The sequence below is a fragment of the Micrasema longulum genome, unplaced genomic scaffold (genome assembly GCF_059751315.1).
Source record: "Micrasema longulum isolate JH-2025_06_02 unplaced genomic scaffold, ASM5975131v1 h1tg001763l, whole genome shotgun sequence".
Lineage (NCBI taxonomy): Eukaryota > Metazoa > Arthropoda > Insecta > Trichoptera > Brachycentridae > Micrasema > Micrasema longulum.
The window spans coordinates 124,133-140,561 of record NW_028278938.1 but is presented as its reverse complement, the minus strand read 5'-3'; the positions used below and the strand labels follow the sequence as shown (position 1 = coordinate 140,561).

The 16,429-nt window shown below is 31.5% G+C and overlaps 1 protein-coding gene across 1 annotated transcript; it reads right to left on the bottom strand.

Moving 5' to 3' along the window:
* Positions 1-60: 60 nt before the first annotated feature.
* LOC148274095 (15-hydroxyprostaglandin dehydrogenase [NAD(+)]-like) lies at positions 61-8,910 on the bottom strand. Its single transcript, XM_088237637.1, has 6 exons — positions 8,646-8,910; positions 5,083-5,206; positions 3,919-4,025; positions 2,922-3,095; positions 1,676-1,830; positions 61-451 (listed from the first exon to the last, which is right to left on the bottom strand). Exons 1-6 carry the CDS (start codon positions 8,736-8,738, stop codon positions 346-348), a joined length of 759 nt encoding a protein of 252 aa, XP_088093763.1. The 5' UTR covers positions 8,739-8,910; the 3' UTR covers positions 61-345.
* Between the last annotated feature and the right edge of the window lie 7,519 nt (positions 8,911-16,429).

Genomic DNA, 16,429 nt, shown 5'->3' with positions numbered 1-16,429 from the left:
ATTGTATCCAGTACATATTAAATTAATTATAGGGAAATGTAATCAGTAATACAAAACACATTTTTATGCTTTAATATTTTGTTATTTCAAACACCTTTTAAAGGTACAATGTATATAAATACCTAATCTGTTGGATACAAACTCATTTATATAATATTAAATTTACACTTAAAAATAATCAGCGATAACAAATGAAGCGTACAAATCCAAATATTGAGCATCAATGGCTTTGTTTATACGGACAATCACAATAATTATATAAAAGCTAGAGGGCACCTAAGAGTTTATTTACATTTTTGTTTATAACATTTTTGTTTATAACATTTTTGTTTATAACATTCCACTCTAAGAATGATGTTCTCTCGGCGGTTGACCATTTTCCACTATCCACACCGATCCACTTTTGGCTTTTGAGAGAATTTCCGTCACTGATTTGGCAACATGAGCAGGTCTGTAAAAGTAAATAGGAAATTAAAATTGAGAGTTATTTAGTCATATTTTGATTGATCAATATTTTCAGCTCTTTTACTCCACTAAAATTAACAAATTAAAGAAATAAAAAAAAAATTACAACATTTTTTGTACATTTATGTTCATCATCATTCCTTTTCCGCACCTAATGGTGCATACGGCACTGCATTGGTATGCCAATTGCAGCATATCTTGATCATTTTTGTTACATGAAGGTAAGATGATCAGTATTACACTTCAGGCGCCAGTCCAGGGGACTGTGACATATTTTAGTGTAGAAATGCCTTTTAAAATAAATATTTTTATGTCCACCATGTCCGGAATCAAACCCGAGACCTCTTGCTTGATAGGCAAACGCGCTGACCACTAATTAATTTTATTGACCTATTTTTCTATTGTTTACATTATGAGTAAATATTTTTTTACATAAAACGAACGAAAATATCCCACATAGTCAGGGTCTATGTTCAAGGTGCACGGAAGGAATGCGGCAGTGTGTTGTGACGCTGTACGTTTGAGTTTAGATAAAAATTGACCTGTCAATATTTTTCATTGAAACTCAACCGGGCAACGTCAAAACACATTACCGCATTCCGCCTTGGAACGTAGTCCCCGACTATATGTGTAGCTTAACAAAATACAACAGGGATGGAGAATACCTTAAAGAAAAATCCACAAATGGAAGAATTGAAAAAATATGGATGTTCAAACATAGGCAAAATGGTGAATGTTACTCAGTGTGTAAATTGGACACTTAAACCAGCCAATGACCAGCCCTGTAAATGCCTAGACTTCCATGTTACCTTATCTAAGGTATTCTCCATCCCTGTTGTAATTTGTTAATCTTAATGACTCCCGAGGGGGTGAAATCCAGTCTTTTGTCTACAAACATTTGGACAAACTCAAATATTGTAATAGGTATGGCCTTTAAATATATAAATATCTAATATTTATATTGTAATATATTCATATAGCATTGCTAACAGAACAAGATGCTAAAAGGGGAGTTTGTTTTTCAATTTTAAATACAAATATTTTCTAGATAATCCTTAAACGATTCAAAAATATAATAAGCATATTTTATTACAATCGTTTTTTGTTACACCTTAATTCATCATTGAAAATAAAGCCTTTTAGGCATATATATGTAAAAAATAAATTGTGGAATTAAAAAAAATTGTTTGAGATCAAGGAGTGCCCTTACGTTTGTAGTTTACAGTTGGCATTATCCCTCTGCCAAGCAGTTTCGTATTCAGAAGACATAAGCTGTTTTCTAATGTCTTTCACGAGGCTTGTGTCCGTCACTGAAGGACACAGAGCTATAGTGCGAACTCCAGTCAGTCCTACGTGATAAGGATCCTGCAACAGATAGAATTACGTTATGTGATAACTAATTTTTTTTACTTTGTCTTAGAAAAAATAAATACAACAGACTGCATCACAAAACTGCAAACATCCGCAAACTGTGCAAATAAAAACCACAGGCTAGCAGAAAAGTAGTAAAATAGTACGTGCTAATTTGTTTGTATAAAATATTTGAGTATTTGTAGAATTTAGTGATGCTATGTCTTTCCTGGTCTTCCTTGATTTCTGCATCCATCAACATTCGCATCATAAATCTTTTTAGAAGTTCTTCTGCTGTCCATTCGCTCTACTTGTCCAAACCGATGGAAAGCTCCTTTCTTGATTTTGTCAATAAAGCTTATCTCAGCCTTAAATAATATACAGATCTCGACATTTATGCACCTATCGTACACAGTTTTACCACACATTCGCCCGAGAGATCACATTTTGACAGCATTCAGCCTACTTTCATCTTTGTTTTTTTAATTGCATGCGTAATAAAGCTCGGCACCAGGACATTGTGAACTGCTAATTTTGCCTCCTGCGACAAAGATTTATTTGCCATACTTTAATTTCTTTAAAAAACTGCCACATTTGATTTATCAGCAAATTATGTACATATGTAGAGTTTTGCTACCAAGAATTGCAGGTCCTCTTTATTGTTAGCAAGAAGCCCAGCATCATCAGAATACAAAAGATAATTGAGAGTCAAATCACCCAATTTTGCTCCCATTCTTAATTAACCTTTCAATTCTTTCATACAGTTATTGATATATACGTTGAACATCCATGGTGACATCACGCATCCATGGTGACATCACACATCCCTGTTTACTGACCATCCCTGACTCCTTTAAAAATATCAAAACACGATGTGTATGATGCATTAACTCTAACACATCCTGTGCTGTCCTTATACACAGACCCAACAGCCCGTGTCAGATTGCCGTTCACTCCATACTCCGATAACACTTTCCATAATTTATCTCTGTCAACTCTATCAAAGGCATTTTGGAGATCGACAAATGCGTAGAAAAGCTTTTGGTTTTTAGCAAGAATTTTTTGTGTTTATGCCTCATTATTTCTTATTTAAATGTGTAGCTTACTCCGTAAGATCTTGTGAGTCCAACAATAGCATACTGGGTGGCTGTATAGATGGGAGTGGCTACTTGGGGGCGAGCATAAGCAGTTCCAGCTGTGTTAATAACCGTGCCCCCCCGTCCTCCTCTGTCTCGCCCCATGAAGCGATATGCCAAGAGTGTTCCTCGTATGACTCCATTCTAAAAATGAAATCAAACTTTGAAGAATTGATATGCTGAAAATAAGAATAGTTTGGGCATAGAATTAAGATCTCAATTCAATGAGTTTGGATAAAATTCTAATTATAACACTGTTTTTTAGACCACACACAGTTCATGAATAATACTTGATATTCCAATTTAGAGAGCCAAAAAAGTCATAAACCAGTGCCTAAACTTCCATTTTCAAAAGGATTCTCCATATCTCAGTAATATCTTTCTACATATAATAATTTTGTTTTATTAATTAAGGGCATTCATTTATGCACAAAAAAACACACTGATTAAAAATTATAAAATAAACGTTTAAACAAGATAGATAATAAAGACAGGTGCAGAAAATATTGTTACATTATTAAAATGTCTATTAATAAAGCACAGCCTTTAAATATTTATATTAGCAAAATAAATGCCGAAATCATAAACAGTATAAATATATTCATTGTTTGATAACTTATTTAAGATCATTTTATGTTTACAAAAGATAGAGACTGGAAATAAATTAATAATTAATAAAAATAAAGCCAGTTGCACCAAAAAAAGCTTAAAGTTAAATGATTGTTGTATTTTTGGGTAAATGTGTAAAATGAATGAGTTTATCCTATTTTTTTATGCAACACATTTTGTCAATTTTTACAAAAATCCGACAATAATTTATTTTTAAACTTTAATGCAACTGTATTATATTTCCACATTACATACTTCTATATATAGTAATGAGCAAAAACAGATTATAACATAACATATAGATAACAAAGGAAAACAGAATTAATTTAATGGAATTAATAGGAATAAAATGATTTACCAAATTAACATCAACTTCTAGTTCCCAGAATCGATCATTCATAACACCAGCGTTGTTTATCACTAGGTCTAGTCCTCCGAATACTTTGATGGTCATCACAAATGATTCTAAAAATATAATTATTTCAAAGAAAATCTTATAAAATAATGGCAAAAAAGAAACATTATTATGTTTAAGAATGTGCTATGATTTTCTAGTGAGTCAGAGCAAGGACATAACTATATTATATATTATAAATAGACCCACAATATCATAGTTTCTCTGGATTGTGTGTAGTTTTCCTATATCTAGGTAAATCTGTTGTATGGCAGACATTTTTATATGCAGTGCAAAATAAATAATAAAACTTGAGTACCAACTAGTCTATTTATTACACAAGTTAACTTATCCATACTATTATTTATCAACATATTTAAATCATTCTTCTGACTTCTCTCTGTCCAAATCTACCAACTATTTTTTTACAAATGTATTCTTCACTTGAATCCGGGTAATGTTTTTACAATTTTCAGGCAATACATTGAATATTTTGGGTCTCGAAACCCAGAAATTTCTTTGTCCGAATAAAAATGACTGGGAAATTTGGCTTATTCAAATTCTAAAAAAACAACCATTAAAAGAAATACACCTTTCTGTCATAGTACCGATGTTTATTTAACTAAGTTAAGGCTATAGTCGTATAGTATTAAAATTCCAGTTTTTTTGAAATCACGCCATTAATACTACATTAATAATACATCAAACCCTGATTTGCATTTAATAGTGTATGGGGCACTACATTGTTTAACTAATTCCCGCATGTCTCAATCACGGGTTACAGGAAGGTAAAGTGATTAGTCCTACCCTTCAGGTGCCAATCCAGAGACAGCGAGATATTTCAGCGTTAAACATGTTTATGTTGACCTTCCCAGGAATTGAACCCGGAACCTCAAGTATAATAGACGAACATGCCAAGCAATACACTGCGAGGCGGACTTTCTTTACTCGATTTCCTTAAAAAAAAAAATTACCCGAGACTAGCCATCGAGTCGAAAACACTCGTCCAGGATTCTGGTTCTATTTCACACACACACACACACTGATCTTCATCCGCCTGGACACATACTATCGTTACAAAAGAGATATTACCACCAAGAGGACGCCGACGATTTGATGGATACCAACCTTCAAACTGAGGATAATCTGTGACATCACATTGACAGAAGAGGACGCTCTTCTTGCCATATTTAGCTGCTAGCTCGTCTGCAACTTGCTCTCCCACTTCACAATCAATGTCACACAGGGAAACCTATCACAGTAAAAATACATAACTAACAGTAAACAACAACTAAATGGCAAAAAAAATCATATTTGTTAACATACTATTAAACTAAGCAAAAAAACATTTTTATTTTTCTGTATCGTATTATCGTGACGTCTCAAGTTCTCTTCCGCTTCTTCTCGATCAGTTCTACCGATTGGTCCGTTGATGATAAGCAAACCGGAAATCCTCCACACCTCTCTCATCATTGGTTGAATAATATGAACTAGTTCAAAGTAGTTCATCTTTATTCATACATTTTAAAATATTTTTTTCGTACATTTTCAAGAAACTTTGCCGTATTTAATCATTTAATGCTCTTAATTATACCGCGCGTAAGAAAATATTTTTTGTTTTCAATTTCCCGTAGGGCTGAAGCTCATTATCATAATGTAATTCGACACTTAAAATATATATATATATATATATATATACATTGCTGTTTATTAGGTAAGTACCTACATATTTACTTATTATACCAAACGCTTGAATTTTGATTTTGTATCTGTCATGTAAAAGCACTTTGAGGCGATATTCCAAACGCTTTCGCGGCCGTAGAAAACACTTTTATCCCGCGTATTTTGTATGTAAAGATGCGAAATAAAAGTGTTTTCTACGGCCGCGATAGCGGTTTAGAACAACACCGCTGGACGTATATAATAAATAAATAAATACCCTTTAGACTGCTAAACAACTATATAAATGCCTAAATTCTTACTAGATTGTTGTTGACGTCATAATCCTCTAGATCTCTAGAAGATATAAATAAATTCTGGTAACTGGCTGTTGCGCTCGCCCGTCAGCCATATAAAACAATTTCAAAAATAAAAATAACTTATATGATGGGTTATTTAAAAAAAAACTTTTAAATAAATATTTGCGTTCTTATGATCTACCCTAATGTTTTTATTTTGGGCCATTTTCGACGAGTTGTAAATAACTCACTACTGGAAAATAGGAATCAAGTTGGGGTAGAAATGTGTTTGAACGTCGGACTAACCAAGGGACCACAATCCGATTTTTCGTAATTCATTTAGTTTTGTGAACTAGTTACCGGTTTTTTACAGACTGATATGATTTTTAAGGATAAGGGAGACTTTAAACGTAAAAAGATTAGATTGAATTTAATTATAATTTTGCTTTCAGTAAATAATAAAAATCTGCAGTTGAAAAATATAAACTATTTTTGCTTATTGTTTTTTTTTATTTATGAAAGTAGAAGACATAATGTCAAAGATGCACGCGAAGTTTCTTACCCTGTATATTGTACATTATTCTTTATAGATAGGATTCATCGAATCTCTTATACTCTTCAATAAAATTATAACTATAAAATATAAATCAATAATTAGTAAATTAAACCTATCAATCGAATAATAATTTTGAATCAAGAACACAATTTAAATCAACGAACTAAAATCAATAAATCAAAATCAATAAACACGAATTTAATGCCAAGCTGTCTTGTCCTGCAAATAATTTTCGACTATAGTAGCTTGCCTACCCGTATAAGGGAAAAGGCGTAATAGTAGATTTTTTTACTAAGTTGATTTCGGAAAACTAATATAATAAATGCACGTAATCTATATTTTTTTCTAGTGCAAAAACTCATTTATTTTTGGTGAAAAACAACGTTCCTATACCTACAGAAACGTTTTTTTTTCAAATAAATTTATTTACCCGTTTTAATTTAATTACATAAATTCATGAAAAAATAACCCACTCTACAACATTATGACGCTATATTTTGTAAGGATACCTAAATCAAACTATAAACTTTAAAAAAAATATTTAAAAAATTACAATACGAATCAAAACGATCAGTAGTGTAAATTAATAAGTAGAGTATAAGAGTTTTTTGTAGATGCTTTGTTTAGTAAATATATTGATAGGTTAAAATCTTAGAAACTAGCTATAATTAAAGAATACAAAAACAAACTAAAGAAAGTAACCGTATGCGCGCCGGTCACTAATGTTTTTTTTTCCAAGCGTCTGAGATTTTTTTCGCAATCCTACAATTTTTCAAAATTTGTAATATTTATGCAAGCATTTAGGCGGCCTCCGTGGTGGAGTGGTTAAGACACTAGACTCACACACTGAAGGTTCCGGGTCCGGATTCCCGGTGAGAACATAAAAAATAAATATGATTTTTCTCAAGCTTGGGTGTACTGTGCTGTAATTCACCACAATAATTGGGCCTCCTGGCCTGTTATGGCGCAAAAAAAAACCCTTTTTGTGACATAAGAAACGTAAAAGATAAAGCTATTTTTGTAAAAAAAAAATGGAAATAAATTGTCAGTTAGATAAACGCGTCACTCATAATCTATAATCTGTTTTGTTCTTTAGTAAATAAACGAAAGAAATTTGATTATTTGATATTCGTTTATGTTTATAATTGATATATTTTTTTAATTATTCCGTCAATTTATTTGATTGAATACTTGTAGTTTTTGACACGTTTTTTTGTTTTGTTAATTACCTGCCTCACTAGGTAAGTCTGTGTCTAGGCAGGATTTTTTATAACTAGTATCAGTATGTATATGAATATTTATAACGTCATCTGCTTATTAGTCAGATTTATAATTTTTTATTTTTTATAGTACCTATGTGAAAAAATCTAGCATTAATATATCACAAAACAACGCTGATGCCATTGGCTTGTTCAATCGAGTACCAAATGCACCGAACAAGGCAAATATATATATTTTATATAAAAAAAAAGCTTTGCGAAAAATGAACACTAAAATGATTCATTTTGTCGATATGCCTTTATCTCAAAAATGCAGACGTTTTTACGCACCTTTTTGAAGTGTGCGTATAAAAGCATATTAGCCTAAAGGAACATAATTATTTTTATAGTTTTTACTGTCTATTGTGACGGGTCCCTGTTAATTAATTCTCGCCCTCCAAGTTTTTGAAAAGCCTGGCTACTGAACGGAGTGCAAGTGCTTTTATATTTATTGGCTGGCGGACGGTCTGGAGAAATAAACGTAAAAAAATAAGTTATTTGTGCCTTTTTGTTTAGACTCCAATTTTCGCCCCTCTAAAAAAATAAGGATATACAATGTAAAATTATTTTATCGTTTAAATGCAAAATTATGATTGTAGGTATCCAGAAAGTATCGAGTCAGGATAGCGTTTAGGAAACGGGTAAAAAAGAAGCCGCACTAGTACATAATATCAAATTTTGAAATGGAGAAATTATGAATAATTTGTCAATGGGATTGCCTTTTTTAAAATAAAGTAATATTTACTCTTAGGGTCGTAGGCACATTGTCTAATATAATATGTTAATAGCAACAGAATAAACATTTCTTCAACATCAATCTGCAGATAGGTGGGTAGGTACTTCATTTCAGCTACGTGTTTTGACAGGTGGAATTAACAACAATAATAATTATATTGATAGTATGATGAATGAACCTACCTTAGCTCCGTGTTTCAGTAGCTCCTCACAGCAGCTGAGTCCTATTCCCGCTGCCCCTCCTGTCACCAGGGCTACTTTCCCCTTCATGTCCATAGTGAGAGTCGCGAATTACGAGACTAAAAGTGAAAACTCGAAGGAAACTCTGCGGGAAAGTGAGTGTCGTAAAGAGTGCATTCAAAGGCGGTTCGTCACAAGTTGGGGCTGTTGTGGCTGTTCCTGCTATTGGGAGGGACGAGGGTGCGCTGTTGTGGAGCCGCGCGAGACTACAATAGTGATGCCCATAACCGATTATGATGATCGAATAATGCAATAACTTTCATAACCGAATTATTTTATCACGTAAGTAACTTTAAACATCTTTTTAAATATATATAATTCTTCTGTACGTATTATGTCACTGAACTCCTCCTAAACGGCTTATTTACGTGCGATTTACGTGCGGTTATCAGCGAAATGTAGATCTTTGCGCTGAGCGTGTTCGTAGATATTAAAATCTTCAATCTAATCGGTAAAAAAAAGGTAAGAGCATAAATGTTTTATTCATCGACCTACCAGAGTTGCATTCGACGAGAATGCAAAAAAATGGAAGGATGTTGTTTTTTGTATGTAAAAAAGTTAGTTTTTGAATGTTTACAAACAGCATTCGCTTTTTCTGGATCCCAATCAGATGCATTCCTTACACTCCTTACAATTTCTACTTATTTATTTCTTTTTAATGGATTTTCAGTAATGATGAAATAATATTTAATGATTCTCTGATTCGCTTGGCGTTTAATTATAATGTATTTTTCAATAACAAAGACATTTTTAACTGCAGGAAACCCACTTTTAAAACAAGAATAAAAAAACTATCATATGAAAAAAATATGTTTCTTTACAAAAAAAATAATATTTTTACATTATAAATTTAAGTTGTTTCTATTCACTCATATCAAACATACACTCACCCTGTCCATAAACCCACCCTCACACCCATATACACCCACACACATATTCACATACCTACCAAAACCACACTACACTCACTTACACACGCATCCTCACACAAAAAAACTCGCACATGCACTTCTATGAATAAATAGCGAACTGAAGTGGATTTTTACAATTGTATTTATGTGGAAAACTGTTTTGGCTTTATTTTATGTTTTTTTTTAAATGTTCTGTATATTTTTTGTATTGCTGTTGTTTTTCTGAATAAACAAAATAAAATTTAAAAAAAAAAATAATAAATGACATTTAATACTGAAAATCGCATTCCTACTTGAAGTATACCCCTTATCGTCACTTAGGGGAAACAAGGTTCTATGTACATTCATATTTTTTTTAGTTGGATTGAAGACATTATTTTATCTAATATATATCGTTTTTCTTTTAAATTTTGATGCAGATAGAACGGATATTTCAATATAAATATAATAAAAGTTCAATGTTAAAAAACATATTTTGTTAGCTTGTTTCCCCAACGCGACGTTATGGTAGAAAAGCAGAGTTTGTCATTTTTTGGCTTAAATTCAAAAGGGCCGGAAAGCCGAAAAAGTCGTCGTAATAGTTGTCGTCTTACCAGATATCAATCTTAGAACCCTCGTGGTCGCGAGGTGCAAGGGTCTTGGTTATTGTTATTATTACATAGTGAAAACGACAGATAGTGAATTATAAAAAAAATCATGTTTTATTCTTGATTAAAAATTCTTCGAACTGAACCCTAAAAAGCTTCGTGCTCCCAAAATCTTAACAATTTGAAACAATAGAGAAATTCATCGTTAAAGAAATGAAAAGATCCTGAGTAAAAAAGACAAAAAGAAAACGAAAGAAAAGAAGAAATATTCTGAAAAATTTTCGCAAATACTTTGGAACCATACTAAAATCTTACCATAGCCGACAACCGAGTTTAAATTATGCATTTGAAAAAAAAAACGTATTTTTTCCATAACCAAATTATGCCAAGATTTATTATTTTATTTATAGACATGCGGTTATAACCGATTATCGGTGTTCTCATGGCCGTGTAGGGTTATGCACACCGCTAGGCGACGGTACTCGACACGCGACGGCCGCGCCCTTGCGCCGCCGCCGATCTGGGGGTGTACGACATACGAGTATTGTGGATTGGGTTACGCGCCGGAACCTCCCCTCCTTCCTCAGGTCTCTTGTTTGTTCGGCCTACTCACTTTCCTGCGGTTAAATCCCCCGTAGAAATGCACACCGCCAACACACGCTTTCTCCCGATGTTTTTATATACTAGAATGCGTGTATCTGGGATATATATTTCCAAGAGAGATTTTGGAAAAATACGCAAAAATAGGGAAAAATGTTGAAAAGAGAGTGAATGCGGTGAATTTACAAACAAAGGAAGTGATGGAAGACCACAAAAAAGATGGGTCGACGATATGGCCGGTAGGACATGAATGATAAAAGCGGGTGATAGGAAGGAGTGGAGATGTTTGAAAGGAGTAGAGAGAACAGGACTAAGGAAGATGAACGTAGAGGAAGCGTGGTCTTTATGCAAAGTCATAGTGATATGGCTTTCTATCCTCTCTACCTACCATCGGGAAACGGCATGATTTAAAAAGTAATAAAGGATTACCTCATTTATTTTTTCGCTATTTATTGTGCTTAAGATCATTTATTGTCAGCCTTATGTGTAGTGGTCAGCGCGTTTGCCTACAATGCAAGGGGTCTTGGGTTCGGTTCCCTACAGGGTTGACATAAAATATTTAATTTTAAAAAATGTGTTTTTACACTCGAATATTTCATAGTCCCTGGACTGGCACCTGAAGCGTAAGACTGATTATCTTACCTACTTGTAAGAAAAATGATCAAGTTACGCTGCGATTGATTTATTAATGCAGTTAGGGCACTAGGGATGCACGATCAGGTGCGAAAAGGGAAGAAAAAAAAAGATCATTTATGCGGTTGGAGAAGTAAATTGGAATCACTCAACTCGCAACCTAAATTTCTGAAAACGTTTTGTTAATTTTTTATTAAATTTTTAGTTTGAATTAAACAAAAACAATTCATTTGCGAAAGTTTATTTAAATATGCTCATGAACAGCACAGTTTTAAAAAATATATATTTTAAAACCTTTTCAGCCACAAATGAAAAAAAGGTTTACTCTTGTCTACAGCAATATAGTACGCATGTTGCTATGTATTTTGCGTGTAATCAGGGGTAATTTTATTATAAAAATATTTTATTTTATCAACTTATATTAAAATGTATACTCTAGATATATCTCTCATGAGAGCACTATCACTATATTTTTCTTTTATTTATATCAACTGGTGCATATACCACTGCGCTGTTACGCCAATCAAAGCGTATCAGCGATAATTTGCAATATACATTAAAGCAAAAAGATTCAATGCTTTACGCGCCCGCCTAGAGAATGAGTAATATTGCAGTGAGATATTAACATCACATAAATATTTATATTTTTAAAATCAAAAACATTTTTCACTTTATGGTATGACATTTTACAATATTTGTTTATAATTTTTTGTAAACCATTTGAATTTTTAGTTTTATTTCGACAGGTTTTGAGGTTACTTTCTCAACATCAGGACTTAAACGAACTTAAAATTACTTGCATTTCTATTTATATTACAAACATAAAGATCCCTTTAAACAAACTAAACAATTATCCCAAACTTTCAAAATTTTCCTTCTTTTAAAAAACACGTACTATCCTGGATTTCAAACTAAAGATATAAACTCTTTTTTTCTGTCTACTTTAGGAGCAAAAATCCACAAACATTTCTTGTATACCCAGGAACAGGCCACGCCTTTGTGGGATTTTTGTTGACTATTTTTACTGTTAATATGTATTTTATTTCTATGTAATTATCCTTTATTTTTTAATACCCTGTTTTACCTCTTATGTTTACTGTAAAATAAACAAAAAAAAATAAAAAAATTCAAAAATAAAATATAACCGAACGCTTTCAACTAGAATCCTTATTTTTTTTTCATAAATTAGCCACTGATGTAATTGTAGACGAAGAAGTAAAACTTGAAAAAAATTGTAGTAAACATTGACACAATACGAGAGTATCAGAACAATATCATACACAACATTAAAACGAGACAAGGACAGTCGAGACTAATAATCCAGGTACTGAAATTATACAATAAACTACCAAACAAAATTATACAAAAGACTCGGACAACCTTTACAAAATATGTTTAAAATATTATCATTAACAATAAAATAGAATTTAAAAGAGAAAATATTTAAAAAAAATGAATTAAATCCGTAAGGGTTTATAAATAAATAAATTTGAAATATAAACAAATAAAAAAACCCTGTAAAAGAGGAACAGAAGAATGAAAGAAAGAGAGGTAAATAAGATGAATTATTACGGGAGTATTAGATGGCTCGAAGTTCAATTTTAATGTATTATTTATTTTGGGAAGTTTTTTTGGTTAATGGCTTTGCTTTTTTCTTATATTTGTAGATTGTCGAAATGAATATCACTTTTACATAATAACAACGTAAAATTTATATGCCCTTTTCTTGGTTAAATTGTGGTTTTCAGATGTAAGATGAAATCATCAAATGCGAATTCTGAGAAATTATTATTGTTGAGACATTTTATACGTTTTTTGTCATTTTAAATTTACGTGAAGTTTTATCAAGATGGAAATTTGGGTAATTTAAACAAATTTAGTTAATTTGTAAATTCCAGAATGATTCAATTTATCATCCTTACCTTATGATTCATAATTCATATTGTATTCTTTCTGTATCTTTCTTTTATTCTTCTGTTCCTTTCTTACAATATTTTATAATACAAATAGAAACGCGAATAATTCCAAGTTAGTTTAAGTCCTGATGATGAGGAAGTGACATCGAATCCGGTCGACGTATAATTTTTTTATTTTTTTATTTAAATTATTCATCGATAAACCCTTACGGGTTACATACATTTAACAAAATATTTTTACTTGTAAAATTCACATTCTACTGTTAATAATGATATTTTTAACATCTTTTGTAAAGGTTGTCTGAGTCTTTTGTTTTAGTTTAGTTTTGTTTAGTTTTGTCTAGTAGTTTATTGTATAATTTCAGTCCATGGTTTATTAGTCTCGATTGTCCTTTCCTCGTTTTTAAAGGTTGTATATGATATTTTTCTGATATTCTCGTATTGTGTTCATGTTTACTACAGTTTTTTTCAAGCTTTAATTCTTCGTCTACAATTACATCAGTGGCTAATTTATGAATGAATGTTTAAAGAGTTCAGTTACATTTAATTGTTTAGTTTGTTTAAAATAATACTAACTAAAACTAACATATACTAACTTTAATATTTTATTTTGCTGTCTTTGTAGTCTGTTTATGTCATTTTGATTTCTTGTTCCCCATAGTAGTTGCATATAACATATTTTAGTTTTTACATAGGCTTCATACATTTTTTTTTTCCTTTTTTGGAACAAAGTTTATCATTTTTATAAAAAGTCTCGATAATGTCGCCACTTTGCTAATTAAATTTTTGATATGAATTGTCCATGTCAATTGTCTGTCTATTGTTAGTCATAAGTATTTAACATGTTCGATTTCAGTTAGTCGTTCATTATTGATGTAAGGATCTACTTTATGACATTTTTTTTCTAGATTCAAAACGGATAATATAGCTTTTTTTTCATCAAGTGTAAGTAAGTTTGTGTTTTTCCATTTAGTCAACGGTCAAAGGTCTTCGTTTATGTCTGTTTGATTTTTTATAGAATAGTCCAATGTCGTCGGCATACATAATCATTTTTTCTTTAAAATTATACAGTGATAAGTCATTAATATATAATAGTGGACCCAAAATAGATCCTTGTGGGACTCCAAAATTTACTGTTTGTATTTTACTTTTTTTTTAATTTACAAAGGTATACTGCTTCCGATTTGTTAAGTATGATTTTAATAGTTTGCATTCTTGAGATTTTACTCCTATATCATTTAATTTTTTTATCATGGTCTCAATATGTACCGTATCAAAAGCTTTTTAAAAATCTAATATTACTCATGTGGTTGGAATTCTAACATCCATATTTGTTTGAATATAATTAATTAAATTTACCAGAGCGGTTCTGGTTCCTTTTTTTTCTTGAAAACCATGTTGGTTTAAGCATACTAAATTGAGATTTTTTATATGACCCATTAATCGTTTATGAATACATTTTTCGAAGATTTTATTAAATACTGTTAAATTTACTATAGGTCCATAGTTACTAGGTTCCGTTCGATCTCCACCTTTAAATATAGGAGTTATTCTTGCAGTTTTGAATTCTTCCGGGTAGAATCCTAACTTTATATGCATGTGAATTAATTTTGATATGAATTAATAATCAAAGTGATTTATAAATAAATATTAATCTTCTATCCCACCGGGAATCGAACCCGGCACTCTATTACAAAATCCAAGAAGCCACCGAGTCGGAAACGCTCGTCCAGGATAACAATTACCTAATTTAAATTTAAAATTAGTTCAATTTCGCCATTCGTCATCATCGCCAGTGACGCTACAGCCCGTTGTGGGCCCCAGCCTCCTCCAGAATGCTCCACTTCTCCATGTACCCTCGTACCCTGTGGCGCTTTCCCAGTCCGTTAGGCCAATCGCTTTCATATGTCACTTTTTACATCATCCAGTCATCTTAATTTTGGTCTGCCTCTGCTTCGTCTGCTTTCCGGAGTGGTATAAATATTTGTGGGGGTACGATTATCATTAATTCTTTGCACATGGCCCAATCATTGAAATATTCTTATTTTTACGAATTGTGCAATGTTGGGTTCGCCATATAGTGCCTTTAATTCATGATTAAACCGTCTCCTCCACACTCCGTTTTGGTTGACGGCACCAAATATCTTTCCTAATATTTTTATTTCAAATACTAATACCACATTTACACCTCTTTTTGTCAAAACCCAGCATTCGGCACCATATGCAATGACTAGTATGAGGAGAGTTTTGTAAATAATGGTTTTAGTTTTTCTAGAGAGCAATTTCATAAATATATTACGTAAATAAATAAAATTTCTGATTTCTTATATATTTTCACAAATATCATATATTTTTTTAATCAAATGTATACATTTAACAATAAATATTTATTAAATGGGCAGTCAAAACCAAAAAACTAATCAGGTACGGTCAGGTCCATTCAAATTTTTAAAAACCTTTGCTTATGTGTGCGTAATAATAAGTTTTCATATGTATCATGCCTGCTCACAAAAGCAAAAAAAATACATTTACTCGGTTCACCGACAGGCACTAACACATTGGCATGGGTTTATTAAAGATTTTAATGGTACTAATACAAAGTCTCTTGAAATATGTAAAACGTTTACACAAATTATAAAATACCTAAATTTGTTAATCAAAAATATATTACAATGTACATTTTTAGTATATTAATTAAAGCCAATAACTCCTCGGAGGGTTACAATATCACATAATATAGTTGCATTCAGTACTATTTTTTAATTTAAAAAACATTTACAATATCAAATGCTAAAATCTCATACAAGTTATCACAGAGAGCGTAAGATAAACAACTTTAAAAAATATTTATTAAATTTTGCAAATTATCACAGGGAGCATAAACGCTTTTCAAAAACAAGTATTAGAATTTTACAAATAACACAATAATAAATACAGATATAATGTTTGTAAATATATTTTCCAATCAAGTTAGTGTATTTATGTCAGTCTCTTTTATGCCACTTCTACAATGAATCGTCCATTTTATTGTTCAGTATTTTGCAGATTTTTGAAAATTCGAGTTTTAGGGAACCCATTTT

Coding starts and splice junctions, on each gene's coding strand:
- LOC148274095 (XM_088237637.1), bottom strand. CDS start 8,738: ATGGACATGAAGGGGAAAGTAGCCCTGGTGACAGGAGGGGCAGCGGGA. Junction 4,026..5,082: donor AGATTATCCTCAGTTTGAAG/GTTGGTATCCAT, acceptor TTATATTTTTAG/AATCATTTGTGATGACCATC. Junction 452..1,675: donor GCCAACTGTAAACTACAAAC/GTAAGGGCACTC, acceptor TTACTTTTACAG/ACCTGCTCATGTTGCCAAAT.